Source organism: Strigops habroptila, chromosome 8 (assembly GCF_004027225.2).
Source record: "Strigops habroptila isolate Jane chromosome 8, bStrHab1.2.pri, whole genome shotgun sequence".
Classification (NCBI taxonomy): Eukaryota; Metazoa; Chordata; class Aves; order Psittaciformes; family Psittacidae; genus Strigops; species Strigops habroptila.
In genome coordinates, this window is record NC_044284.2 from 18222311 (window position 1) to 18249249 (window position 26939).

Here is a 26939-nt window from a genome sequence, read left to right on the forward strand (position 1 = left end):
AGAATGTCCTGGAGAGGCACAGATAGGAGGTTTTTCTCTCTACGAACTGTACCAAGCCTTGTTATTTTGTTGATTGAACATCTCTGGGTATCTTTGAAATTCTCACTCACGCTGCTAAACTCCTCTGATCCTTCCTTATAAAACCAATCCCTCCTGACCCCTAATGTACTGTTACTGCATGCTGTATTACTCCAACACACACAGTGCTAAGCAGAGGGTAAAAATTGTGTTATCTATTGAAAGGACTGTAAATTAATGGAAACAAAAAAAAGTTATTCATCCTTTCATAAGTACAGCATTACTTCAGTATTACATTCAGACACAGAACCATACCAATACTTTACACTAAATTTCCCATCTGGGTTTCTGGAAGCACAGGGGTTTTATGTAGGAGCAGCTAGAAGGAGGTGTTGAAGATCCACTTCCAGTGGCTTTTTGTTAAACAAAGACTTATAGGATGTAACTTAAATGTCGATTTTCCTATAGTTATTCGTAAGAGTTGACACCTTTTAATGAGCCACACTCAAATGTATAATGAAAAAAGAAACAAATGTTAAGAATTCATGCATCCTATGAGATCCTGTCACTCCTGTCTCCCAATCATACTAATTTGTCATACTTTTAATATTCCTTTTGACATTATTATACTTATTTTTATCCCAGTCAATGTCTGTCTCTCACTTTTTAATTGTCAGGATATGTTCAAAGATGTCAAAACTCACAATTTGCAAGTAGTTGCATGACAGAGAACCAGCCCTGTCACAACAGGTAAGCAGCAACATCACAGTAAGAATCCTCCAGGTAGAGATGCTAATAAGAAAACCAAGCAGTTTTTTGTTAGATACAGCTGGCAAAAGCAAGGAAGGGAATCTAGGTTAGCAACATGACCATAATTAATGATTATTTTAATAAATGCGATTTTGCAAACTAGGATGTATGTGCTTGAAGCTCATCAACAAGGTGAGAATTTAGATAACTGGCAAAAGAGGTTAGTGAGATTGGGAAAACCATTAAGGAACCTGCTTTCTAGCAGTTTTTTGATAATAATTTCATAAAGTAGTCTCAGAAAACCTTACATTGAACATTGCCTAGAATAGTCAGGCACGCTGGAAAGAGAAACATCAACAGCAAACACAACTGAAATGGGCAATGCTTTGGAGATATTTGTAAATGTATACAAAGATATATGCATCTCCTGCTTTAAGAAAAATCAAAGAACTAAGATATCAGAAGAGACATAAGTCTTCTGATGAGCTATACTCCTCAGTGCACTAATCTATGTAGAGTCCTGTTGATGGTGAGCGAGTTCCGCAAAGATGGAGCCACAGGCATTTTGACACAGTGACCTAAGGCAACCTGACAATAACTGGGTTTCATCTGGGCTTTGTCCCTTTGGAGAAGAGTTGGGTTGAGCTGAATGCCATTATAACACCACTTAGGTGAGTGACCCCTTTCTCACTGAAGGTTGTAAAAAGTATAAATACAAGTTTTATGTTTCAAACCAACCTGTTCTATATCATAAGCATACCATGCATACAGAGTGACACTTGCAAAAGTCACATTAAGTAATGCCCACCTACCTACTTTGTGTAGCCCATCTGTAGGCAAAAGCAACAGGAATCTGTAGATGTTTCTTAGACCAAAAATATAATTCAGAAGTTCTTTAGAGTAGTTAACACATACTTTGCATTCATCTTTGTAGCACAAAGGCAGTTGGCACAACAGGCCCAGCACATTCCAATGACCTTTTGCATGAGTGCAAGGAAGCCATACTAATTCCTTCACACTTCTCAAGTTGACACTGGATACATGAGTTTGGCAATGCTATGTATTTTAGATGCTATGTTGACACAGCTGGCATAAGTACCCCTAGCTGATGTATTATTTTTTTCCATAAGGAATTCTTCTTCATTTGAAATGAGAAAGAAGTCCTACAGCTCTTCTTAGAATGACTGAAGAGAAAAGCTTAAGATATCTTTATTCATACTAAGAAATCTTCCTTTTGGAACTCCTAATTTTATACAGCCTAGAATTCAAGCAAGAATTGTAAGAGTCAGAGAACCATAGCATGGTTCCAAAAAAAAAAAAAAAAAAACACCAAACAAAAAACCAGAAGAGTAAAAGCAAATGAAACTAGTGATGATTTCACTGAATAGAAGACACTTATAAAAGTAAAGAGCGGAAAGAGCCTCTGCACATTCTGAAGTGGCTCCTTAATCAATTAAATGCTACTTTAAAAAAACTTCATTTCAAGCCATGAGAAAATAATAACCAACTCATACAATTTCATTAATTTACTATTAAATCGAATATCTTCAGAGCTATTAAAAGCCCTTCAGCAATTTCACCATTTTTTCGATGCTGAAAGTATGCCTTTGACATCAATACAGAGAAAACAGATGGATAAAGTAATTATAAAAAGAGCAGCATGACGCTATGAACCAGCTTGTCACAGTTTTACTAACAGACTAGATAACAGGCAGAAAAGTGGGTTGACAATTAACAAAGTTGTCATGTTGTGTCAAAGTGCTCCCACCTCCAAAAAAAACCCCAAACCTCTCCCCAGGAAGATACAGACAGACTGGGAAGGAAGGAGCAATGAAAGAGTAGGAGTAAGAACGCAGGACATTTAAAGATCAGAAAAATCCCTGAAGGAAAATACGAACTGTACATCCCAGAAATCAAAGAAAATCTGTGTTGAAAGGAAATGTGAATCAATGCAATCGATGAATCCCAAAGACTAATTTCTTCTCTTCTGGATATCTCCTGCTCTCAAGCTGCACACTTCTAAAGGTTATAGCCTTTGTTCAGGTCCAGGGGATCTAGGAAGGGGACAGGAAAATGAGAAGACAGAAAGAGGCCATCCACATGCAGCAGCAAAAAGGATTCATTAAACCTGGGAGAAGCCTACCTCGAGTCAGAACAGTCTTCCAGATTAAATGAAGGTGTGGAATGCATGCTAGTAGCAGTTGGAGCAGTCTTACTAGCAGACTAGAGTAGAAAATAGAAGGAAGACTGTGAAAGAAAAGGGCTGGTCCAAAGAGAAGCACATTTCTTCCTGAACTAGATGGTTTAATCTTTTCAAAACACATTTGTGAAATCAAGGCCCACAACAATTTGGCTTTTGGAAAAAAAAATATTATTAGAGCAGAATAATCATTAAATTCAAAATAATGGACATTTGTACAAAAGTAGAGTCATACAGTCAGCAGTGGACCAAAACTAGTAAAAATACTTCTTCAAAGTACCATCAGAGTAACATTTTATGATGACAAAACCGGTAGCTAAAAGACATGGTACAAAACAAGTGTTTAGTCCAGCAAGGAGAAGAGAAACTACATCAAGGGTAACAACTCTGAGAAACTCATATGCAGAGTAAGGCAAGCACAGAATTGTTAAACCCTGTGCTACATTAGCTGACCATCTTCACAATTATACAAACAAATCCCTTTAAGTTATTGCTTTTGGTATTTCTCTGAGGATCTGGCACATTGGGAAACAATTTTAGGAAGTGGAGTTTACAGGTGCATACAGCAGTTCTCTCTCCAGGTAGTCGTAACATTAAAATGCAGGCTTGTTCATGTACTCTTCCACTGTCTGGGGAAAAAAAAAAAAAAAGAAGAGTCAATTGATGCATTATGGAGCAGTACAGTAACACTCAAACCAAACCTCTTGTCCTCTTTGAAGACAGTGCAGTTTTGCATGGAATTAGATCAGATTAATTAAAACATGGAAATAATTCTGCTTTAAAAACCTTTTACAGTATTTTAGAATCTGATCTTCAGATCACGACATACCACAGTTGTGGCTAAACTCATCATATCTAGCTGGCCTTTCTACTTAGCTGGCTTAGTTTCATGTGCAAATGCCAGATCACTGTGAAAAACTATTTGACCCTAGCTAGTTCTACCAGCATGCTGTTTCCTTCAGTATCTTCCTTCACTACTTAAGAAGAAATTAAGTAAATCCATCATGTTTAAGTGCTTTTGCCATTCCTGGCTCAAGGGTATATTACAAGAGAATCCTGCAGAGTTCCAAATAAGGGTTACAATACACCTGTGTCCTGCAGAAAATCTACACAGGTGTTTCAGAATGAAAGTGAAGTTTGCCAGCACTTGCTCTTTCCAGTTTTAAATGTTAATAGTAGGTTATCTGTTTCCAATATGTTAGTGAAACATATTTTTGTGTATTTAGATATACGTATGTATACATAAAATATAATCATAGATTACGTTCTTATGTTATATAAATATCTTAGATACGTCTTAAACTATTTCTTAATATAATATCCAAGAAACCTTAGCAGTTAAACCGTGAGAGAGCGAGAGCGGTATATAAAGAGCCTTCAGGTGATTCCACAAGATGCAAGAGGGTTGAATTGAAAGCTTATGTAACTGCTATCTTAACTGCACTGTTGTACCTATTGAAACTGAACATAAGACACGTTTAGGTAATTAAGCATCAGAAGCGCTTAGCTGTATTTTCAGCTCCTGACAGAAGATGTAAGAAGACGAGGTATTTGTCTTTTGCCTTCCTCTGCCTTACCTCCTGCAACATGTCAGAGTCTTCTATGGCTTTCACTGCGGACCTCTTTGAAGTTTCTTGTACTTCTCCACCAATTATAAATTCATCAAGAATAAAATAAGCCTTTTCAAAATTAAAGATAATATCCAGCTCACACACCTGCCAGAACAAAACACCCCACATTTAAATCACTTTTACAGTACTAGAAGCACTACTGGGCCAAAAGTTGTTAAGATGATCAAACTTGTTCAACATATACACTCTTGTGGCAGTTAGGAGGATGAAGAACACTGCTTATTATGTAATATTGCAGCTTCTACCCATAATTGTCTTCATACAAATAGCCTAGACTTACAGCAAAGATATTCCGCTTATATTTTATATAATACACTACATTCATACCGGTTTTCAGAGAACCAAGCTGACTTCCTAGCCTACTAACCTTACAGTAGGTGTTATACAGCTCTTGTAATATGGGTTACATATGTTCCTGCACAGTTTCATAGAGCAAGACAAACTCCCTGTCCTAGTGACCTTACGGTCACCAACTGCTTTCTTGTTTCAAGGTGGTACAAACATGAGTCATGGCACAGTGATTTAAATAAGAGATGAATTAAGGTAGTGGGAACTGTTTCAAGAATATTCATAGAAAAGATGGGTCTCTTGTACTCTTTAAAGACTTACTGAAAAACTTATTTGACCTTCTTCAATTTTCTTTAAGAAAAACACCTACTTTTTCTTCTTTATATCCTTCATTGTTTCACAATATCATGAAACAAACAAAACCAGTGTATCTGAAGATGTCAGGAACGACAATTAAAGCACCATCACACAGGAGTTAAATAATTTTCCTCAAGTTTCCCCTCAAATTCTATTCCAAGACAAACATACAAAGCATGAAGTTTAACTGGGGCAGAGTGGTGGTGGTGGAAGAAAAGCAATCTTCTGATAGTTTTAGCACTATTTTATGAAATATACTAATAATGAGTTCACTCTGAATTGAGAGAGTCTACAAGGCAAACAGGGCGGATGGAAACACAAACTAAACCAGCTTCAGACAACTGTCAGACTGCCAGGAATGCAGTTCATAGGAGAAAGTGAAACTTACATTTCCAAAGTATCTGTCCAAAAGCTCTACATATCGGTGAACAACCTCTAGAGTCAGGAGTTCATTATCCTGGTCTTCTATTGCACAACAGAAGTACAAACTAGCATACCTAGGGAAAGAGGCAAAAACATGAGAGTGAATCCTCAGTGCTCTGCTCTGTCTGTTAGAAGTTACACAAATGACAGTTAATGTCTATCTGGTCTCTAAAATACTAATATACTTTTATTCTTGTGGTGTCCCAAGGAACACTTAAAAAGACAATTTAAACAAATTAGTTAGAAAAACAATCTCCACCCTTGGCAAAGTGGGATACATCCAACACTGGTCTTAATAAACCAAACAGTAAATCCGTAGTACTCACCTGCTGCAATAGCACCACAGTAAGTGGGGTTAATTAAACTGTAGAATGAGTTACTGCTCTTTATTAACAAAAATAAAGGCAAAAATAAAGGTGGAAGGCTACTGCCTATCGAATGACCGACAGTATTTTATATAAGGCATGAAACTGCTTAAACTAAACAATCTTCATAAAAAAGCAAAATTTTCTGTTTAAATCAACCCATGATGGGAGTAGCGATCTACACCAGTTCTCTGGTGCTGTGGCTGGAGGCTCAACCTGTCACATCATCTGGTCAGATGCTTACATCCATCACTTCACAGCAGGGAACTCTAATTTTTGCGAAACGGGAGATGCTGCTTAATTTGTAGTGCGCTATACCTTAAGGCTACTTTTGTTTGCTACAACTTTACAAGAATTAACAGGCAGTGAATGCTTACCATCCTATAGCTGGGGAACAGTGATTGCTTGGAAAAGGAAATGGGAATTAACACCTTCCAGAGCAACAAATATTTCAAAGACAAAAATATGACACAATGTTGAAATTGCCTCAGAACAGTTCCTGCAACCACCCAAAGAGCCTGAAAAAGCCCAGCACGTCTCAGCAGGCTACCTTGGGGAATTAGGAGCAGTGAAGCCTAAAGCCTTCTAACAGAATTTCAATCACTAATATTAGGTTAATCCCATTCTTCTCTTTTGACAGATTGTGTAAGTAGTCTGCACCCACAATTTACACTGTTGATTTATCCAGGGACACTGTGCTGTTACACACAGTTAGATTGCTGATGGCAGGCTCCTACTAGCTTAGTCTAGCACTTAGTGTTTTGTATGCTGTTTTTCTTAAAGTGAGCCTTTATTTTTCCTGTTCTAGCATATGTTATTTGTATGAATAGTAATTATATGTTCTCATAAAATTACTCACACCTTTTGTAAACAAGCTTGAGGTCTTTCCAGTCAACAAAACTACTTGTTTTTTGATTGCGAGACAAAATAATCTGAACAATTTCTCGAATGATCTTTTTCTTCTCTTTATCAGGTAGCGTCGTGTACCATTTCTGAAGCCTTAATTTCCCCTGCCGACTGAACAGCAGTATAAAGTGTATCTAGAGTAAACAAAGCAACATGGTTAACGCTGGGGCCATGGCCAGAGAAGAGCATTCCTCTGCCTGACACTGAAATCTGTGACATCTCAGTGAAGGCATCTCTGGCCCTGGCATGACGTTTGGCTGTGGCATCACTGCAGTCTGCGGGAGGCTGAGCATAGGAGCAGAGATCCCTCCCCTCTCCTGTGTCTTACCCTGGCAGCTCTCATCTCCCTGTAGGACCTCTCCCCTCAGCATCCCCTCTGCATCCTCTTCCACCCATCCTCCCTTACCTTGTGCAAACAGCTGCTTTGCTTCCTATTCTGCCACTTCCCTGGGGAACAGGAGGAGCATCACCACTTTGCAGTGGTGAGAAGAGGGTCCCCACCCCTCCTCCAGCAAGATTAGATACCTTAGTGAAGGGAATAAAGACTTATATTCCACAGGGCTAGGGAGATCAAGGACGCAGTGCGGCACAAGACTAGAAATATGAATGCTTAGATATTGTTGTGGGTTCCGCTATAGCAGTCATTTTTCTCCTTCTTAGTAGCTGGTGCAGTGCTGCGTTTTCAACTTTAGCCTGGGAACAACACTGATAACACTGATGTTTTTAGTTGTTGCTAAGTAATGTTTACTCCGATCAAGGACTTTCTCAGTCTCATGCTCTGCCAGGGACGAGAGGAAGCCAGGAGGAAACAGAGACAGGACACCTGACCCAAACTAGCCAAAGGGGTATTCCATACCACAGCACGTCATGCCCAGTATATAAACTGCGGGGAGTTACCCGGAAGGCCCAGATCACTGCTCGGGTTGGGCTGGGTATCGGTCGGCGGGTGGTGAGCAATTGTATCCTCTCCCCTTGTTATTTCCCTCATCGTTATTATTATTGGTGGTAGCAGTAGTGGTTTTTTATTACACCTTAGTCACTGGACTGCTCTTATCTCAACCCATGAGACTTAGATTCTTTCGATTCTCCTCCCCATTCCTCTGGGAGCAGGGGGGAGAAAAAGGGGAGGAGTGAGTGAGCGGCTGCGTGGTTCTGAGTTACTGGCTGGGCTTAAGTATGGCAGTTAGTAATCATAATCACTTACAATCTGGTATTGTACTATTTCAGGTCACAAACAAAGCAGACCGTTCCTAGAAGAGGCTATAAGAAGCAGAAGAAACCAACTACTTTGGAAAGATAGATTGACTAGTTTTACTGAAGAAATTACCACAATACAAATACTTTTATTAGCAGATTAAAATAACTGACCATACTAAGTCTTTAAGCAGTATGGTAAACCATCTACCCACAGCATGAAAATGGCTTTAAGAATGCAGGAAATCTTTGAGGATGATATCATGACATCCATCTCAACAGGACATCCTCTATTAAATGGAAAAAAACCCACAACCTAGCAGAGATAGAGATGCTTCCAATGGCTGCAGACACTGTGAACTGCCCTGCTCTTGACAGGCATCCCCATCATTTTTTCACCAGTACCAATGCTTGGAGAGGCCATGGACTTGCAGGAAGGATGTCCAACTGCAGTCACAGCCATGTGCATGACAACAGGCACACTGCCACTTGCCCATGCAGAGACAAGGCTTCCCCTGCTGGTGGGAGGACCAGGAAGCAGCATAGGAGCCTTGTTTTCCTCACTTGCTTCTAATCCTTGCAACTGCCCAACAGAAGAGCTGGCAGGTCCCTTGCCACATCCCCATTAGCCTAGCCTTACCCTTCCCTATAGCTTCTCAATGTACATCCTACTCTCTTCTCCCTCTTGTTTTCTATTCTATGTTATTCCTGTACCTATACTTCCCTATCACTCCATCTCCCCAGTGAGGACCAAAGTTAATGTTCACAACTACTATTAAGATCACAATGCAGATTTCTGTACAAAGAGAATCATTCTAGGCTCTGGTGAAGTCCAAGCAGAGAAATATATCAGAGAAGCTTTATGTAAAAGAAAGAAAGGACGGGGGGGGGGGGGGGGGGGGAAGCTACTGGATTTTAAATAAAGCATTCATTCATAATTCAGAACAATTCTCTAGCTATTACGTCGCATAGTTATTGAGTAATCCAGAGATAAGAGTTCTGACTATACTGAGAAAGACTTCAAACATGGATGATTTCGGGGTGGACTGTTTTATTCATATGTGCCTGTGGCAGGATCTACTGCTGGAAATATGGCTCTCACTATCATTAGTCTAATGTGCTTGATAAAATTACAAGGATTTTGTGTTGAGTCCTGTAATACACTCCAGATGAGCTTGCTAAATAAAAACAATTATGATGCTGGCAGTACACATGGCCTGATTACAGTGAAGATCAAAGCACCATGTTCTTGCCTTTCTCCGTTCATATTACCAGCTGGGTTTTGACATGATAATGTTCCAGCTGTCAGATACCCTCTCCCAGCAGATGAAGGGACAGTACTTACTGTACACACACTTGTCCACTAAGACAAGCTGGATGAATGAAAGACTCAATTTTCTTGATGCACAGCACATTAACTCCAAAGCCTTTGTAAAGATAAGTGCATTTCAAAAAGCAGTGTAGGTTCTGCAGATAAGAGCAGCAGCTCAGCAGGTGTCCATTTAAAAGCAATCAGGCACAGGTAACAGCTATTTGATAAACAAATTCCTAAAAATATGGTGAATCAGATAGGAGAGGATGATCAGATTCAATTGAAAACGCAGGGAATTACTCAATGAATCCCTATCAAAAGCTGACAGCATGTTCAGCATAACAAGATCATGCTGTTTGAGACATCCTTAGGAGGAAATATATTTGCCTGCAGTGCTTCTATAGGAAAGATAATAAAAGGATATTCGAGTTTAGGTTCAGGTTTTGTACCCAACAGACCTTAAATCTGAGTGCCTGCAAATAGTATCTCCAGGAGAACAACCTTATGCCTCTAAAAGGTTAAAACCCACAAGCCAAAGAATTACTGTGAATATGACCACCATTTTCTGCTGATTAGTTTACTTCAGGATGTTATGCTTCACCCATAGGAAACTGAGAGGCCTTCCTTTTGAAATTGCTTTGAAAACTACACTGTTTCTTATAAAGATTCAGTTGATGTTTCACCACCACTTTCATGAGCAGAGGCAACATTCCTTGCAATCAAAAAATATCCATTAATGCTCTTAAACACATCAAGACTCATATACAAGCTTAAAAAATCCTATCTTTTGGATCTCCCATCCCACAATATTTCATATGCAGAATATAACTGCATAACTCGTAAGGCAATTTTACTATTATTGAAATATATACAGCTAGAAAATAGATAAAAGCCTCTTCTATAGTTCATTTCTAATTTCACTGTCTGCAACAAAATAGTGTACCCTCAAGCCTAGGTATGTATTACTGCCCAGTTGAGAGCATCTGTAACAAACAAACATCTTAGAAAGTTACAGATACTTAAAAAATATTGTGGGTTTCTTTTTCCTCTTTTGACTTTTCTTCCTTTTCTGATTTCTAAAGTCCACTCAATCCGGGGAACTCTCTAAGAAGGTAAAGAATATTACCTTCTCAAGAGCTTAAATGGCTTAATTCCTGTAAGTAGTAAGCATCCAACTGCTACATATGTTGTTTCATTCAGTTCAGCTCTGCTCTGCCCAGCCACACTGACATGATACAACACAGTCCTCACGCTCATAGCTCTGTTCATTACAGCTCACTGGAAAAATTTTGGTGCATCAATAAACCTGGAAACACTGAAGTGCTGCACAAACACAAATGTAACAGCTCATCTGTTCCTTGCTCCTTGACTGTGAAAACATTTGATTTCCTATATTGCTAATGACAAGATGGACGTTGACTAAGGAATTTTGGGCTGGTTTTCAGCAGCCAAAATACAAATAGAGGTAGATTACCCCAAAATGTTTTACTTATCTTTAAAAATTCTAATTTCAGAGGCAAACAAAGGTAAATTACTTGCTTCAAGCAAAACACCTTTGAAGCAGGGTGCTTGGTTTCCTTTCCTATCATTCTAGGGTGCTGGCCGTGACTAACAATCACCAGACCCAGGGCCGATGCCAGAGGGAATTTTTAGGTCCAAGCCTGAGTGGGTCGGGATGAGGAGTGCAGTTCCTATGAAAAGCATCAGCTGTCTTCACATGCAGAGTCTGTGGAGGCAAGCTTTGGTCTAGGAGCTGAGTGTGATTTTATTAGCTTGTTTTACTGAATCAGACCCAACCACCCACAGCACTGTGCAAAATGATCCCCATAAACATCTGCAAGTAGCCTAAATGACTGCATTTTCTATTTGTAGGCCACTATTTTCTAGTTGGAAGAATAGGGATTTTTAAAAACCAAGCATTTAAACCAGATTACTAAACCTGAACTCTGTTCCCTTCTCATGCATCTCTGAATCAATTATAGCTGTAAAATATACAACAGGTTGGAAAGTTATGGGGCCTTCTGCTTTGTAGAGATGAACAAAACTGTACCAGGATAACAAACAACACCTTCAGTTTCAGGGCTACAAAACATTCATAGGTAGATATGGACATGAAATAATTTAACAGTAAATTGAACAGACATTGAAAATGCAAAATAGAGGAGGTTTACATGTTCACAAACAGCAAATGTAAGAGAAATATGCAAAACTAACAAACTGATTTTTTTTCCCCCACCTTCCTTGGGAGACCTCTCCCTCCTTTTGCTAATGGGCTGTCATAATCTGATACGCAGCTCACCCAATCTTGTCTCCTGGACTGTAGCCTGCCAAGACTGGAGGTCCCCTTCGGTGCAGCCTTTCCCAGTATTTGGTCATTTCACACTCCAAATGTTTGATCAAACACTTCACAGTTGGTTCACTGTTTTTAAACTCAGACCATTTGTTGCTTTTACAAATGTTTTAAAAGTTAACCTAATCTGTACTGCAACGTTTAGTACAACTGACTAAAGGGCTCCAGACTATATTCTATTACATATAGGACAAACCACCTGTAGGGATAACAAATAAAGATGACTACACATGAAAACAAAGTGGCTTTCCTGACTCCCAGGGTCATTTCTTCAGTTTACTGTCCAATGACATAAACATGTAAAAGATGGCATGCTTATTCCTGCAAGGTGAACTCCAGGGGTCAATGCAGCAAGGCTCCAATTCACCCCACTTTGAGAACTTGTGCTAGAAATGCTTTTCCTCCTCGCATCCTTCAACCTGCATTAACATTTGCTGACTGGTTTCAAACCTGTTCTGTGGCATCTGGTTGCTCCAGGTCCTTTTGTGGGAGAGGATGGGGAAATAGTAAGTCCCCAAGGAGCCTAAGGGGAGGGAAGGCAGAAGAGGAGATGGCAGCTGGAAGACCGAAAAGCAAACATCCTTCTCTTTCTTGGGTGTTTGGTTTGGGCAAGAATTTGTTCAGCTAGGTAGCTCTGTCACTCCAGCAACACTGGGCGTAGACTCTGCCTCAGCTGTAACCTTTCCAAATTCAGTTAAGAGCCCTCCCAAAACAAAGCCACCTTTATAAAACAGAAAGATTCCTGAAACTCACAAGTTAACTAAAATTTGCAAATCAGGAATAACTATTCTAAAACTGTCAGCCTGGCAGAACTTAGAAACTCTTACATTTTCCTTAAAAACTTCCAGTTTAAGCCTGCCACTGCCAGTAGGGCAGCAGGCAATATATGACATACTAATAAAGAAAAACTCACGGACCACATAAAAAGGAAAGTGAGATGAATAAAGCCACACCTTTGGCTGCTGACATGGCAACAGCTGCTAACAGGGGCCTGGGGAAAACCAGACTGACTGGCTGTACCTGGTGGAGAGGAAGCAACTTTTTAATCATCAAGTTCTCTTTTACCTTATTCTGACTCTCTTGGAGTCTGCTTGACCTTCTGGCACTGTTTTAGTCTACCAAAGTTCATATTCTGTTTATCTTTTATTATTTTTCCTTCTTTTCTCCAATATGAAAGAATATTTCCCAACACAGCTGTCCAGAAATTATTAGTATTTTTTTCACACCGCATCTGAAAATGAATAAATCTTACTTTCATTAAACTGTTTCTTTTAATAAAAGTATGAACATCCAAAGTATTCCAGCCGTTAGCTGGTTTGTTTGGGTTTTTTTCTCCAAAACATTCAAAGAATAAAAAATTCCTTTTAGTTTTTTATTTGTTTAGTTGTTTTTAGTTTTTTTTTTTTAGGGAAGCAAACACTAATTTTTCCCTGAAAAAAAATGAATAGCTGTACTGTGAACACACAGATGGTTTGCAATGCCAGGCATTTAGAGTGAAATGAGAAAAACAGACAGCTATTGCATTAACAATCTAGCCACATCAGGAAGAGACAGAATAAGAGCACATTGAAGTACAGGTATTTCAGTATTTTGCTGCTGCACCAAGTCCCCATCTGGCTACTGACCTTTCATACACACACTCGAGGGTTTTAATGTAATTATGTAAAATCCAAACCAGGCTACTTCCTTACTTATTTACTCTACTAAAAACTTTTATTTACAGCAGTGCAGAAGCTGACAGATGTTTGCTAAATACTTCAGAATCTCTGTTTTAAAACACTTATTTAGTCAGCATAACGCAAGCAAATAAGAAAAAGTGAAAAAACAGCAACACAAAAATACCATAGTAGCATATTATAGCATAGTAGCTACTAGGCAGCACAGCAGCTGCCTAACTGGGACAGAATTCTCTCCCGCTTAATCTCCATTAGGAACATTTCTGAACAATTTCCCCTAAACAATACATCCAAAGTCCATGCAATAAAAGCTGTGCCAGATCATTACAGGCACACGTGACTACAGTTACACATTGATTTCATGCTTTTCATGATACAAAAGTTACTTTTTTCTTTTTACTTAAGATTTTAAATTGACCAGCATACTAGCATTTAAAGGATATTTACACCATATAGTATTGATCCAAACAACAACCTCATTGATAGCCTCACTTTAATTAAATAAAATTATAATCAAAACAGTATAGCTGAGCCAAAAACATCTTGAAGCTCCCCACTTCTGATTCCTACCTAAGGGTCAGAAAACAAAGCTCAAGGAAGCCGTAAGTGCACCACAAGCTCCCTCCAGCTCTGCTCCTGCTTATCACTGCCTACAGCAGGTCTACTCCTCCCACCCTTGGCTCATTTCTCGTAAACAGGAAGCATTCCTTCAATATCCTCCTCCCTACAGTACAGGCATGCTTGTGCCTTCTCCTCTGGGGCTGCTGGACATCCCACCAACAGCTAAGCCTAGTTTCCAGCACCTTTCCAGAGAGGAGAGACAGCACAGCTTTGCAAGATAGCTCCTAAGATGTAGATGTAGGCAATGCTGTCCTGTTTTTACAGAGGATAATTATTCTCAGTTTTCTTAAATCACTGCTTTTTTATTCCTGCATGTGGAATTACTCGTGTTTCTAGCCAATAAGCAAGAACAGATCCAGGCAGAGAGTTTGTGTAAAACCTGCTTCAATCCCCACCATTTGAGAGCAAGCTAGTGACCACACTACAGCTGTGTGAACCAGAGAAACAGCACTCGCACCTTCAGTCTCAGCTCCAAGGACAGACAGTTGCAGGGATGCTAGCTGGCTGACCTTACAGAAAGCAGCACCGTTTGAAGACACTCTGAACAATTATTAACTAGGTGATCACATCCCTTCTGCCTCCTCGGCTGGGCTCTCAGAGTTGTTTTTATTTGTTTATACATTTTTGGGAGGCAATGGAAATCTTCATTAGGTTACTGTAAGGAGGAGGAGACCAGGGGAGATGCTGAACAACACGCCGAGAGCTACCCCTAATTGACTATAGCCCCAGTGTATTTAAAAGTCACAAGAAGCCATTTTCCCAGTCTGTTCCTTGAACACCTGATGAAGAAACAGAGCCAAAATCTAGGCCAATGGACTCTGATAAAAGGTGCAGCCTCTTTTAGTCTCCTTTCCAGTTTATCTCATCAGCAAAGCCCTGCTCTGTGAAGGTCCTGCAGTGCCTTTCCCTTGCCTTTGAGCTTTCAAAGAGCAAAGTTAAAAAGCTTTGCTCTGGGACAGGGTGGGTACACCAGAAGGTGATGAGTTTCCAGGCTCTCTCAGCCAGCTGACAGATAGTGCTTCAGCCCGGGGACTCCTGTGCCTGGTGGACCAGGAACACTGCAGGTCTGCAGCAGCCTCACAACCATTCCTCCGGTTCCCAGCGAAGATGCTCACAGAAAACCTGAGCTCCAGAAGGACACAGATTCACATGAGTTAGGACCACATTTGTGAATGACTCTGAAAGAGCACAGAAGTGATTTTTTGGAAACACTGAACAATTTCATTTAGTCATTTTCAATAGAGAAATTATCAATTTTCCCTTTTAAAATGTCATTTTTTCATTAAGGTAAAAAACCATCATGGATTTAATAATCTAAGCATAAAAGAAGCAACCACTGTTTACAGAAGGAAAGGCCAGAGCACAGTACCTCACAAAACGCTTTATGCTGGCCCAGAATTTAGCCTCCAGAATGAAAAAGTGAAGCAAAAATTAATTCTGCTGTTCATTCATCCAGGTCTTCTCATGAGACTTGGAAAGGAAATGCCTGAGATACCGTCCCTTCCCCATTCCCATTTCCCAAGCCCAGTGGCTGTTGAGCTGGGAGACTCATAGACTGGTTTGGGCTGGAAGGGACCTTAAAGCTCATCTAGTTCCAACCCCACTGCCATGGGCAGAGATACTTTCCACTAGACCAGGTTGCTCCGAGCCCCATCCAACCTGGCCTTGAACACTTCCAGGGATGGGGCAGCCACAGCTTCTCTGGGAAAAGTGTTTCACCATCCCACAGCTTTTCTAGAGCTCAGAGCAGACAGACAGACACTCACCCAACACTTCACATGTTCTCCTTCCAGCATGCAGTGTTGCGAGGCATAGCAGATTTATATAGTTCCCAACTTAGTAAATTTTTCCACTTTCTCCAAACAAAAATGATTCCATTTCTCATTCCTTGGTGTTTTGTGTCCATCACTCACCTCAGGGGACTAAGCAGAGGGTGATGACCACACAAGAATTCCTGCAGTGGTTTTAATGAGCCATCAAGAACTCAAGTGTCTGAGCAAAAATACCTTCAAGTTTCAATTTCAGGCAGCAAGGCAAGAGCAGGCATTTACTGGCTGGTGAAGAGGGATTTTAATGCCCTCTGTTCTCAAGTCTGAATAGAGGATAGAAGATGGACATCCTACACAAATTCAGCAGGTCGGAGAAGGAAAAGAGACTGGCCAGAAAGGCCAGGCTGGTCCAGAAAGACATGCCTGGCCAGAAAGGCATGTCAAGCTTGCCTTCAAACACACAAATGTAAAGTTTATTTTCCCATCCTACCCCAGTGACTCTGCATGCTACATTCCTACTCACAAATGAAATACCATTTGTACATGACTGGATCTTGCAACTCTAAACTGCAACATCTGCAAAAATGCAAAGGGCTGCTCAAGAAAGCATACACCCAAAGCAGCCAAGTAAATGCAGATGACAGCCTGTAAGAATAAGACAGTAGGGAAATGAATGCGCAGGGATGGTAATTAGTAGCTGTGTGCATGTGATACAAAAAGAATTCTTTTTACAGGAGCAGTATGGTTTTAATTTAGACATCACTAGAAACACTACAACTGGCTCACATAAATGCTTGATGTATTGCCAAAGCATAAATCTTGTAAGTACTTCAGGGAGGAGCAGCTCTACCTGTCCTCCCTGAACCATCAGTTTCCTCAGTACTTTCATCATTCTGTCCCTTTGCTTTTCTTGCACATAATTGATGCTTTCAGAAGGCAGAAGCTCTATGGGATGGTTTATAAAGCACAGGATTTTGAAATGATGAAAGATACAGAAAAGCAGCAAGCACTTTACATGGTCCACAGACCTGGTAACATGTTTTTCGCCTCCTCATAGCTGCCCATTAACCTTCCATCCCTCTTCCTGGCTTTTTACCATGGCTTTCTCCAAAGCCCTCCGGGCACTCCACGTCCTAGTAACTCCTGGCTCTGAGACATGCCTACAATTTCTTTATTTGCGAGTGAAAATAAATTAAAAGATCACCTAAGCAAATAAGCAGATGATCTATCATAACATTTCTTTTGCTTTCCGGAAATGAGCTTATTACCCAGGGACAGCGAAGTGTGCATCGCAATTACTGCATAGCCAGCCAGCCCAGAGTGCTCTCTAGCGTAACAGTGACAGTCTGTAATGACAGCGAGTGCTTTTACCTCTACTTAAAGCCATATAAAACTGGAAGAGGACCACATCAACAGTCAGAGATTACAGACTTCCCAAGAAGAACCCTAGAAAACATTTTTCCTGGCAAATCCCACAAAATGCTATTCAAAAGTCCAGCTGAATGACAGAGTAACTGAATACCGGATTATGGATCACCCCCTGAGCAGCAGTCTGAACTGAGGAGCTTCCAGAAGGGGACAGCATATGCAACATGGCATGTGTAAGATCATTCTGGTAGTCCTGTCTCCAGGAATCACAGGGTTAAGGATTCACAGCCAGAAACTGGATCCAGAGAATGCACTTGTGGACCCATCCTCTATGAACTTCCTTAAGTGTTAGGACACCTACAGCACCCTTTTGTTTTCTTTACACTTAGTGCCTAAAAATTTCGAAGGATGTACCCTAATACTTCCTGTAGCAGCCATTCTTTAAAGCGTTAATGATTTCATGCATTTCTATCACTTCCCCTGTAGTCATCTCTTTCCAAGCTTAAAAGTCTGTCTACTCAGGATCTCCTAAAAAGGATGCCATTCCATTACCATTACCTACTCACACACTAATAATTCACCACAAGATAAATAAACAAAGAAATACACGTGGACTTTTTTCTTTCCCCCAATGTAGAACAATACCTCAAACAACACGAATTGTTTATTTGCAATTATTTCTCCTTCCCTCATCTATTCTAATCTGCTGCCCTTCTTGTATTTCAGAGGTAAATGCCTAGAGGCAAAGACCGTCTTTGCTAGGTCAATACACAGCTGTATCACGGAGTGGAAAAAAAAGAGTCATTCTTCAAACTGTGGATAGTAAATTCTGTGCAGCACTGAAAACACCTTCTGCAGACCTGTGTCTATTTTAACAATTAAGGTCATTGAATATACATTCAGAATAGCTGAGAGTCCATTGCCAAACACCAGGCAGGTGTCAGCAGCTTCAGTAATATTTCCATCCAAGCTTCTAGATCAGTGACTGGTATCAAATGCCTTGCTAAACGGAAACAGTGCTTGCCAACTCCTTTTTTAGTCAGGCCAAGTCCATTTTCAGAGCCCCTGTGCTCCATGGGATTCTTTTGATCTTCTTCCAGGGTTTCAGATCATGCCCACAAGTACTAATTTTTCTCATTGTGCTGATGAGCAGCACAGGATGGAGGGAAGCAGGCCCTTTACTATGCAGGCACCAGTTTTGCACTCAAAAAGCTACGCAAGCAGAGCTATGTACCGTCATGAAAGTAATACTGATAACAGTGAGGTGGCAGTAGGATCAAGGTGTTGCAACACTTAGAGGCATGAAAGGCTACAGCAACACGTATCCTTGGAGAAACTAATCATTTTCTCCTCTGTGCTCTCTCCCTGCTCTTCGACTCTGTTGAGACAGCGATTCTTTACGACACGTTTCTCTACGGCACCCATATATGTCAGGGAGCAGAACTCAGTCTCTTTACTATAAAGTCTTTTTTTAAACATGTCACAAAAGTAGCAGCCAGGCAGAAGAGCCTGACTTTCTCAGCAGGATGTAAAGTTAGCTTTGCTTAATGGACTCTTTCCCGAAACTTCCCTGGAAATCTGCAACGCAGAAAACAATTGAAAAAACCTTTCTGCTAAGACACAGTACCATTTGCACAAGTACCTTCCACTCAGACTTCAAAACATAGAAAAAAGGTGGCAAGCACAACTATGTCATTCCAAACTGGAGGAACCTATCTATGGAGAGTTTAAATGACTTGTTGAAAGTTCCTCACTTGTGAGCCTGAATAAGGCTTATTCTTGGTTTGTAACCTAGTAACCCTTGTTTCTTGACATGTAGCCCAGCGTAACAAGCCCTTCATGGAGACTGGATGACAGACGGAAGAATTTTAAGCAAAAGAGTAGCCTGACAAAAGCACCCTTTCATCAGCACTGGTTCTACAACAGAAGGGGGTAAGGCTGGCAGCACTAGTTAATGGAATAACACCAGCGAGGGTTTGTACTATGACCTCAGAAAAGGACAAAAAAACAATTATTAATTGTAAGAATGCACACTCGCCTTTTAAAATTATAACAATCAATACAGCAGACAGTCTCCAAATTGTCAATAAGCAGCAATATTGTAAGCAGCGCTCCCCTGGGACCGCTGTGAGTGCTTTGAAAACCGGCATTTGTGAAGTGCATGCATCAGGGAGAGTTCTGAGATCAGCTTCCCTGAAATCAGCTCCTATATTTACTGACCTTCAAGAGCAAAATAGGAACTCCAGTTGTTTACATAAGCTTTACCTGAGGGAAGTGGATATGTAGGGCTGTCTCAGGGTGTAACTAAAAAGGTTATATCTACATAGGGACTTAGGGTGTGTGGAGACTGCGTTGCCATCTGTAAATTCATTACTGTGCATACTTTACTTGCAAATGTAATGACAGGTACACCTTTCTAAATACACTAAACTAACACATATTTAGCATTCTGGCTAAATATGAAACTGAAAAGAAACAACTTAGCTCTGCCTTTGAGGATAGAGAGAAACAACGAAACTTGGCCTCCGATGAAGGAGTTGAGAGACTTCTGTTCAGCTGCACTGCCAGTAACTGGTGCTTCAGATGCACACACAGACAAACTGTCCAAGACAGCAGCTCGGGGCATGCCTGCGGAACCTGCCCCAAGTCTGAATTATCAAGCAGCAAGATGGTTTCTCAATGAAGAGGCATCACTGACCATCTTACTGCTTGAGAGCCCACAGTCCTCCTTGGGGAAAATCTAGCCATTATTCTGAGGATATTGGTCAACACACTTAACAAAAGAGAATAACCACGGCAACCTTTTCTGATCCCAGCACGGCAACCTTTTCTGATCCCAGCAAACCACCACGAAGCACAGCACTGGAGAGCCAAACGGCCTTCTTCCCAGGATCCTGCCTGTCAGCCCTTCAACCTGAAGGGCTGCTGCCCCCTCTCAAGCTAAAACAAGCTGCTGCTGCCACCTCTGCCCCACCACAGAGCTGGGTCGCACACGTAGACTGACTGCCAATAGGCAACATACAAGGAAGAGAACCAGACCCATATGCTCTCTCACGGATGCATTAATTGATGGAAAAGTAGAACTAAGTTCTTACAACCCCCATGAGACCAGGCAGTTGAGCACAGGCACCCGAGCGGGAGGCGAAGCTGCCGCCCAAGCTCTCCACTTACCCGGCACCAGGGAATACACGTGGGGAAAAGCTCTTCCCAATGCTCCCGTTACAAGAAAACCCACTGCCCAACACTGCTCTGTTTTGACCCCAGAGCCAGCCAACAGACACAGATCCCTAAGAAACCACATTCGATCCTTCTCCAGGCACCGGAGCCGACTTGAACCTCACCTCCTCAAGTTACAGGAAGACTTTATAAAACCTCTCTCTGTAACAGCCTTGTTTTCCTGGTTGGCTATGAAATGCTGTCGGCATGACCCGAGCTCACCCCAACGGTCAGAAGACAGAAAAGAATATAACTTTCATTTCCTCAAAACAGGTGCAAACCTTGTTCCAAACCTGCTCGGAAATGGCACTTCTGCTTCTCGGAGCAGCCGGCACAGCCCTAGCAGGCAGGCTGGCATACGCCTTCTAAAGAACACCTTTTACCTCTACTTAAAGCCAACTCGGATTACTCCAGTGGAACGATTATCCAAGAAAACCCAAGTTTCTTTCTCCCAAACACAAACGAGCCGCTGCCGCACCATTCCGGGACCGGCCCTCTCCGCAGGCACGCCAGGACAGGGCACCCGGGTGGCAGAGCGGCTCCACGTTCGAGCCCACCTCCGCGGGGACTTTGCTTTCCCGGGCAGCGCGCAAACATTTCTGTTTGCTTTCGGCTCTCGGGAAAGCAACGTCCAGGCCGGCCCCGCCGAGGGTCCCCGCCGGCCAAGCACCGGGTCTCGGCTCCGGGCGGAGCAACCCGGTCCCCGCGGGTCTGAGGGGCTCGGGGGCAGCTCCCCTCCGCCCTGCCTCCAGCCCGCCCCGCCGGGGAAGCCCAGAGAACGCGCCCGTCGAGGGGGGCTCCGCCGCCGGCCCGGCCGCGGCACCGTGGGGCGGAAAGCGGTTGCGGCGGGGCAGGGGCAGCCCCGGCACACTTACCATGGCGTGGCGGCGGCGGGCTCGGAGCCGGCCCGGCCGGGCTGGCTGCCGGCCGCCTCCCTCCTGCCCTCCTCCCTCCCCGCCCCGCGCCAGGTGAGGCCCGGGCCGCATCGCGCCTTCCCACAATGCCCCGAAAGGGCACTCCCCGGGCGCCTCCCCCGCCGCCGGGCAGGGGCGCCCCGCGGGCACCGCCGTCGGGTGGGAGAGAGGGGCCGTGGGAGGGAGCGGGCCGGCCGCGCCGCCCGCGGGCACGGGGAGCGGAACGGGGCCCGGCGGCGCAGGGCTGTCCCCGGGACAGCTCCTCACCCACCGCTCGTCATGGACGCGAGGGTGCTGATGACAGGCAGGGGCTGCAGAGACCCTGTCCGCACACGGGGTGACCCAGACCCTGCGCAGGCATTAACCGCTCAAAAGGTGCGCTTCTCACCACAGTGAAATCGAGTTTAACAAAAACGCAGTTCATGTCCTCCATCGGCTCTAGTGGCTCCCCTTCAAAGCATTCATACCCTGAAGACACTGTAGTAGAATAACCGGCACGACTGCTCTGCAGCCCATCTCTATCAAAATGAAACTCAGATAGTTTAAATATCTTAAATAGCTGGGCTTCCTAACCTGTGCTTTTTGACAGAGCTGGAGGAGAGAGCAAAACAGGAGCAGCTCTGCCGGTAGATCAGCAGCAACCCCTGTAACCTCTGGCAGGGATTTGCTGATAAGCAGCTGCTGCCAAAAAATGTGTAACATCCACAGACTCAGCACTTGAATCAAAAGCTCTAAATCCAGGCCTAAGGCTTCTCAAGCTCTTACCAGGAATCTGATCCAGATGCAAACCACCATATGAGCATAACATGAGAAGACTTAGGACATTCAAGTCCCATGTTTGTAGTCTAAAGGAGATACATTCCCCAGTGCATGGCGTGCATCTAGCCCCAAGCACGGTGTGTCTGGATGCAGGATATGGTTCCCATTTGCTCCAGGCAGATTGGCACCCTGCTCTTGTGTGATGCACCTGAGTCATCTGTGAGAAAGGGAAATCCAAAGAAGCTGAGGGACTCCAGGGGACACTATGGTGTCAATGGCTGACACCAGTGGAACCCTTCTTAAGCCTCTGGCTTCAGCGAAGGGGGAAAGGTCCCTTGGTCAAAAGCAATTGTTTGTGCACAGTTGAGAGGGCAGATGGACTGAAATCCACTCCCAGTTAGAAATGCTTGTTTACAAGAGCAGAGAGCATGTGTAGGGTGTGCTCCTTTAACAGTGTGAAGGTAACTTATAGGTTTCCCTAAGCATGCATGACCCTGCTCCTCTGCCCTCCGTAAGCTTTGATTTGTAGAATCACAGGATGGTTTGGGTTGGAAGGGACCTCAAAGATCATCTAGTTCCATCCTTCCTGCCATTGGCAGGTACACCTTCCACTAGACCAGGCTGCTCAAAGCCCTGTCCAGTCTGGCCTTGAACACTGCCAGGGACGGGGCAGCCGCAACTTCTCTGGGCTACCTGTTCCAATGCCTCAGCACCCTCACAGTGAAGAATTTGGTCTATATAGACATGCTAGCAGTTCACAGAGTTTGCTCAGTTCTGTTTTCTGCAAGTTCCAACCCTATCCTGCCAAGCAGCACAACAGATATGCCAGCTGCTAAGTGCTCTGGTTTCACTTCTGGAGTGCACAACAGAAGTACAAGTCCCAGCTGCTTACAGATCTTCACCCATACTTCATCTTCTTATTTCTCTATGGCCTGTCACTTCCTGAGTACATATCCTGGGCCCATAAAGCAGCACTAGCTGCAGACCACATCAAGATTGTGCAGCACACACTACACCATACTGCCAGACAGCACTGGCCTCACTGGTTTTGCTGGGGCACTATCTCGCCTTCAGTAAGCCTGTCAAATACATGCTTACTGCTATCAGCATCTGTTAGACTGAAACCTTTCCCTAGAGTCTCTGAAAGACAGCTGAACCAGTAAACAGGCCACGCAAAGTGCCACAGTACTCATGGTGCCTTCCCAGGAGGTAAACATTCCCACACAACCACAGCCATGCTCTTGCCCCTTGCAGCCCCCTGCTCTGCCTGTTGTGGCCTATGCGGAACAGAGAACAACAGAGAGCTGTCTCTGCATCTAAACCCCAAATGTTCCTCACTGTTGGTGAATGGGGAGAGTCCACAGATGCCACTGCACAAGCCACGTCTTTGTGAACACTTGGAACTGGATTTGCCTAACATGCAAGAATGTGGACGTCACAATGCAGTTGTACTACAGACGAGGGGTATCAAAATATTCATCTCCAAAATTAATTCGAAATTAAGGGATGAACATTCCCCTCACCCTTTCCCCCTCAAAAAACCCAAGTTTCATGAAAACACCTCCGTTCAGCCTACATTTTACCTGTGTAATTTACTTTGGTGATGGACAGTAATATCTTTTTGCTTAACAACCACTTCTCTGTAATCTTACTTTTCTATGCAAAGTAATTAGGCCCATGAACCCGAGAGAAATAGCCTGCCGCTTTTGTGTTTTTGCAAGTACATCAGAAAAAAAGCAGCAGCAGCAGCAAACACATAATGCATACAGTGCACATTAACAGCAGTGGCCAACATCAACCCACCATGGCCAACCTTGCAGGTTAGCAGAGAGAATTTTGCTGCCCTACAGAAACAAGGCTGCAGATACAGGAACATGCCTAAATTAGATGTTTTCCATGCGGAAAGCCAGGCTATACTTAATCACTGGCTAACTAGCAGTGGTAAGGAGCTGGAATTCTCCCCTCCCTGTCTCTCCACCACTAGCACCAAGTGCCTGCATAATGTTGTGATAAAGAAGATAGCTCAAACTCCCCAGGTAGGAACTACTGATGGTTATCAGTGTCACATAGCAATGGGAGCAGGGGGAGGCAGCTGTGGCACACAATTGTTGTACCAGGTGAACTGGTGGGGTGATCTTATGCCAGAAGAATGTCGGGTCCTTAGGCCCAATTAATGTGAACAGAAAAGCTTGCAAAGAAAGGCAAATTTATTTATCTAACTCAAATGGGCTGCAAAAAGGCTTTAAGACACTTCTCATATGGCTTCTGCCCCTGCCTGGAGGAAAATGCTCATACTCCTTTCATAAGGGCCCTTTGAAAAGGTTTTCAAGTGAGGCAAGCAGCTTTTTAGTGCTACTATGTATTGCATCCTCTTGCTTGTCAGCCCGTCGCATTCAGAAGTACAAAATGTTCACAACAGTTACAGCGAGCCTTGTGTGCCTAAAGCTGCTGTAAGAGCTTCTCTAGCTCCTAGGTGTAGGTTTCAGTGAGTTTGGACATGATTTATTTGAAAGGAAGTAATTGCTAAAATGTCAGATGCCTAAAACTGCAATAAGGTTTGGTTTAGGCCCTCCTGATCTCTGAAAGCTTTATGGACTGCAGAAGCTAATACTGGAGCATATAAGTAAAGCTATACATTCACTAATGATTTACAATTGACTGGGAAGTTATATTCATGTGCATTTCCAGGGAAACAAACAAATCCTGACAGCTTCAATTAAGAGACACAAATCACTGCAGGGAACAGCAAAGAACAGCAGGGAGAGAACAGAATATAATGTTCTCACCTCCTTCTAAAAAATTGCAAAAAAATCCATTCTGAGAAAGACGCACCTTTTTACTGCAGAAAGAAGCCTTTTTACTGACTCTGAGTACCACAGTAAATGAAGCAGATCACTGGCCATTTACACTGGTTCTAGCAGCACATGTCTCGGTGTCTTTTCTCTGCGCCTAAACTGAACTGCTGCCAGGGACCCAGAACCATAGACTACTTATATAAGCAGCCCTGTGTGGACCCAGGAGTTCAAGCTGATGCACACTGCACTTGGTGACTTTACAGGAGACCTGCTGTGCACGTTTTTTTCCACTTGATATTAGATCCGTAGGGGAAAGAGAAAACTTTAAAATCCCAATCTAAATTCAGCTGCAGGAGGTAGCTTTTAATTGCACTTTGGATCAATAGAGAAGCAATCTAACACTTGTTCTTGGTTACCAGGCAGGAGTTTGTACTTTTCCAGACAATTTTGCCTTGCTTTACAAATGTTCCCTTTTCCTTATTTGCTCACACAATCTGGATTCTCCACAATTTAAGTGCAGAAAAAAACATTCATATCACTGGAAAACATAGCTAATTATCTATCTGTGCCACAGATTTTGGTACCTTATCAGCAGCAACAGCATGTTCAGGAAGTAGTCCCAGCAGTTTAAAGTACTAGAAAAGTGTTAAAAATATCAGTCACAAGCCCTTATAGCGTGTACTGAAATGATAAGTGTACACAAGTACTTAAAGGGTAGCATTTTATTTCATTTCCCAGCTGCATAAAACTAAGAACAGGCCAAAAGGTAGACAGACATTAATAAAGCTCCATCCAGAATTCTCTGTCAAGAGAAAATGTGTTATCGTAGCCCTCTTGTGTTCAGTTGGGTTATCAGTTATTCGATCCAGTGTCCTTCCTTAGAACCCTTTAAATCAAGGCTCTGCATGCTTTAGCCACACTGCCATTCAGTTCTCTGCCCTCTGCACCTTCCCTCAGTTTCTTTCATGCTTTTCCTCTTTCCATCCTGGCTGTAAAATCTAAGCATATTCAAAGACTATGCTTCTGAAACAGCAGCATGCTCAGGTGGTATATTCACACCATAAAACAAGAGAACTGCTGTTTTGGAGTACGAGGACTGAAACATCTCTCATTGCCTGTAAGCATGCTTATACTCCTAGCATTTCTTCTGTGCAAAAGGACTGTCATGAACACAATTTACAGTCTTGTTTCCCTCTTTTAGATGCCTATGAGAACAAGTCTTAAAGTGAGTGTCCCACCATTTAGACATGTGCAATGTTTCTTTACCCCTACAGAGATCATCCTGACATTCTCCAAAACCTGTAAGTACTATCGACAGTCCCGTTGACCCCCAGTCCTTCCCTACCAATTACCAAGATTAAGAACTCAGGTGACCACCACTTAGCTGGGACACCGCGCAGTCAAGGTGGTAAGAGGTAGTGGCTTTTCCAGTATTAGTTTCCAACCTGCAAAGGCTGTACTAAACAGAAGAACAAGTCATGGCTGCATCGCTATGGGTGCTTAATGGCTGGAGTCTTGTAACTGAGGATGAGGTAATGGCCTAAAATGCACTCACCTTCCACATCTGCTGTCTCAGTCATCCTTAATTCAGCCACTGCAAGACCAGCTCACTCTTAGAGACCAGGAAGGAGGCTCAGGCAAGCATTTCAGTTGTGATTCAAGAGCTGCTATCGCCTATTTCAAGGAGCTGAACTTCAACATGGACATGGTGCTGCAGAGGAAACCTGGAGAAGGAGCCATAAACTAAGAGAGAAGGAAGGAGATACGAATGAGAACAGAGAAAAGACAAAGCACAGTACTAGAACAGAAAAATAGCTATGGCTTAGCAACAACATCATCAAGAAGTATTAGCAAGCAGTGCTGGTTCTTGATCAGCAACACAGAGGTGCACTTCAGTTCATTAGAACTTAAAAGAGCGTTGACAGATACATGCATATACATTTTGAGAGCAGCTGAAACCATAAGGAAAACAGGCTTCAGAAAGAAAAGAACAATATACAAAATGAGAGTAATGGCATCTTCTTTAT

The 26939-nt window shown here is 42.7% G+C and overlaps 1 protein-coding gene and 1 long non-coding RNA gene across 7 annotated transcripts; both read right to left on the bottom strand.

The window, feature by feature from the left end:
- Positions 1-532: 532 nt before the first annotated feature.
- AP1S3 (adaptor related protein complex 1 subunit sigma 3) lies at positions 533-26588 on the bottom strand. Of its 6 annotated transcripts, XR_003992896.1 has the most exons (6): positions 8344-8971; positions 6894-7072; positions 5633-5741; positions 4546-4683; positions 2912-3597; positions 533-2822 (listed from the first exon to the last, which is right to left on the bottom strand). XR_003992896.1 is itself a non-coding variant. In XM_030496089.1 (5 exons), the coding sequence occupies exons 1-5, from the start codon at positions 26474-26476 to the stop codon at positions 3562-3564; spliced, it is 471 nt and encodes a 156-aa protein (XP_030351949.1). In that variant the 5' UTR covers positions 26477-26588; the 3' UTR covers positions 533-3561. The 6 variants fall into 6 exon arrangements, 4 of the variants coding, with proteins under 4 accessions (XP_030351949.1, XP_030351948.1, XP_030351950.1 ...); XM_030496089.1 differs by lacking the exon at positions 8344-8971 and adding an exon at positions 26468-26588 and having other exon boundaries at positions 533-3597; XM_030496088.1 differs by lacking the exon at positions 8344-8971 and adding an exon at positions 21747-22219 and having other exon boundaries at positions 533-3597.
- On the bottom strand, positions 10682-13023 carry LOC115612149. Its single transcript, XR_003992898.1, has 2 exons — positions 12245-13023; positions 10682-11170 (listed from the first exon to the last, which is right to left on the bottom strand). It is a non-coding gene; the product is annotated as an uncharacterized LOC115612149 (long non-coding RNA).
- Positions 26589-26939: the final 351 nt, after the last annotated feature.

Bases quoted from the DNA above. Each gene is read 5' to 3' on its own strand.
- AP1S3 (XM_030496086.1), bottom strand. From the start codon at position 8,406: ATGGATGTCATGATATCATCCTCAAAGATTTCCTGCATTCTTAAAGCC. The intron at 5,742-6,893 runs GTGTGAGTAATT...CTCTTTCCCTAG, and splicing joins CTCAAGCTTGTTTACAAAAG to GTATGCTAGTTTGTACTTCT. The intron at 3,598-4,545 runs GTAAGGCAGAGG...TTTTTTCCCCAG, and splicing joins ACTCTGACATGTTGCAGGAG to ACAGTGGAAGAGTACATGAA.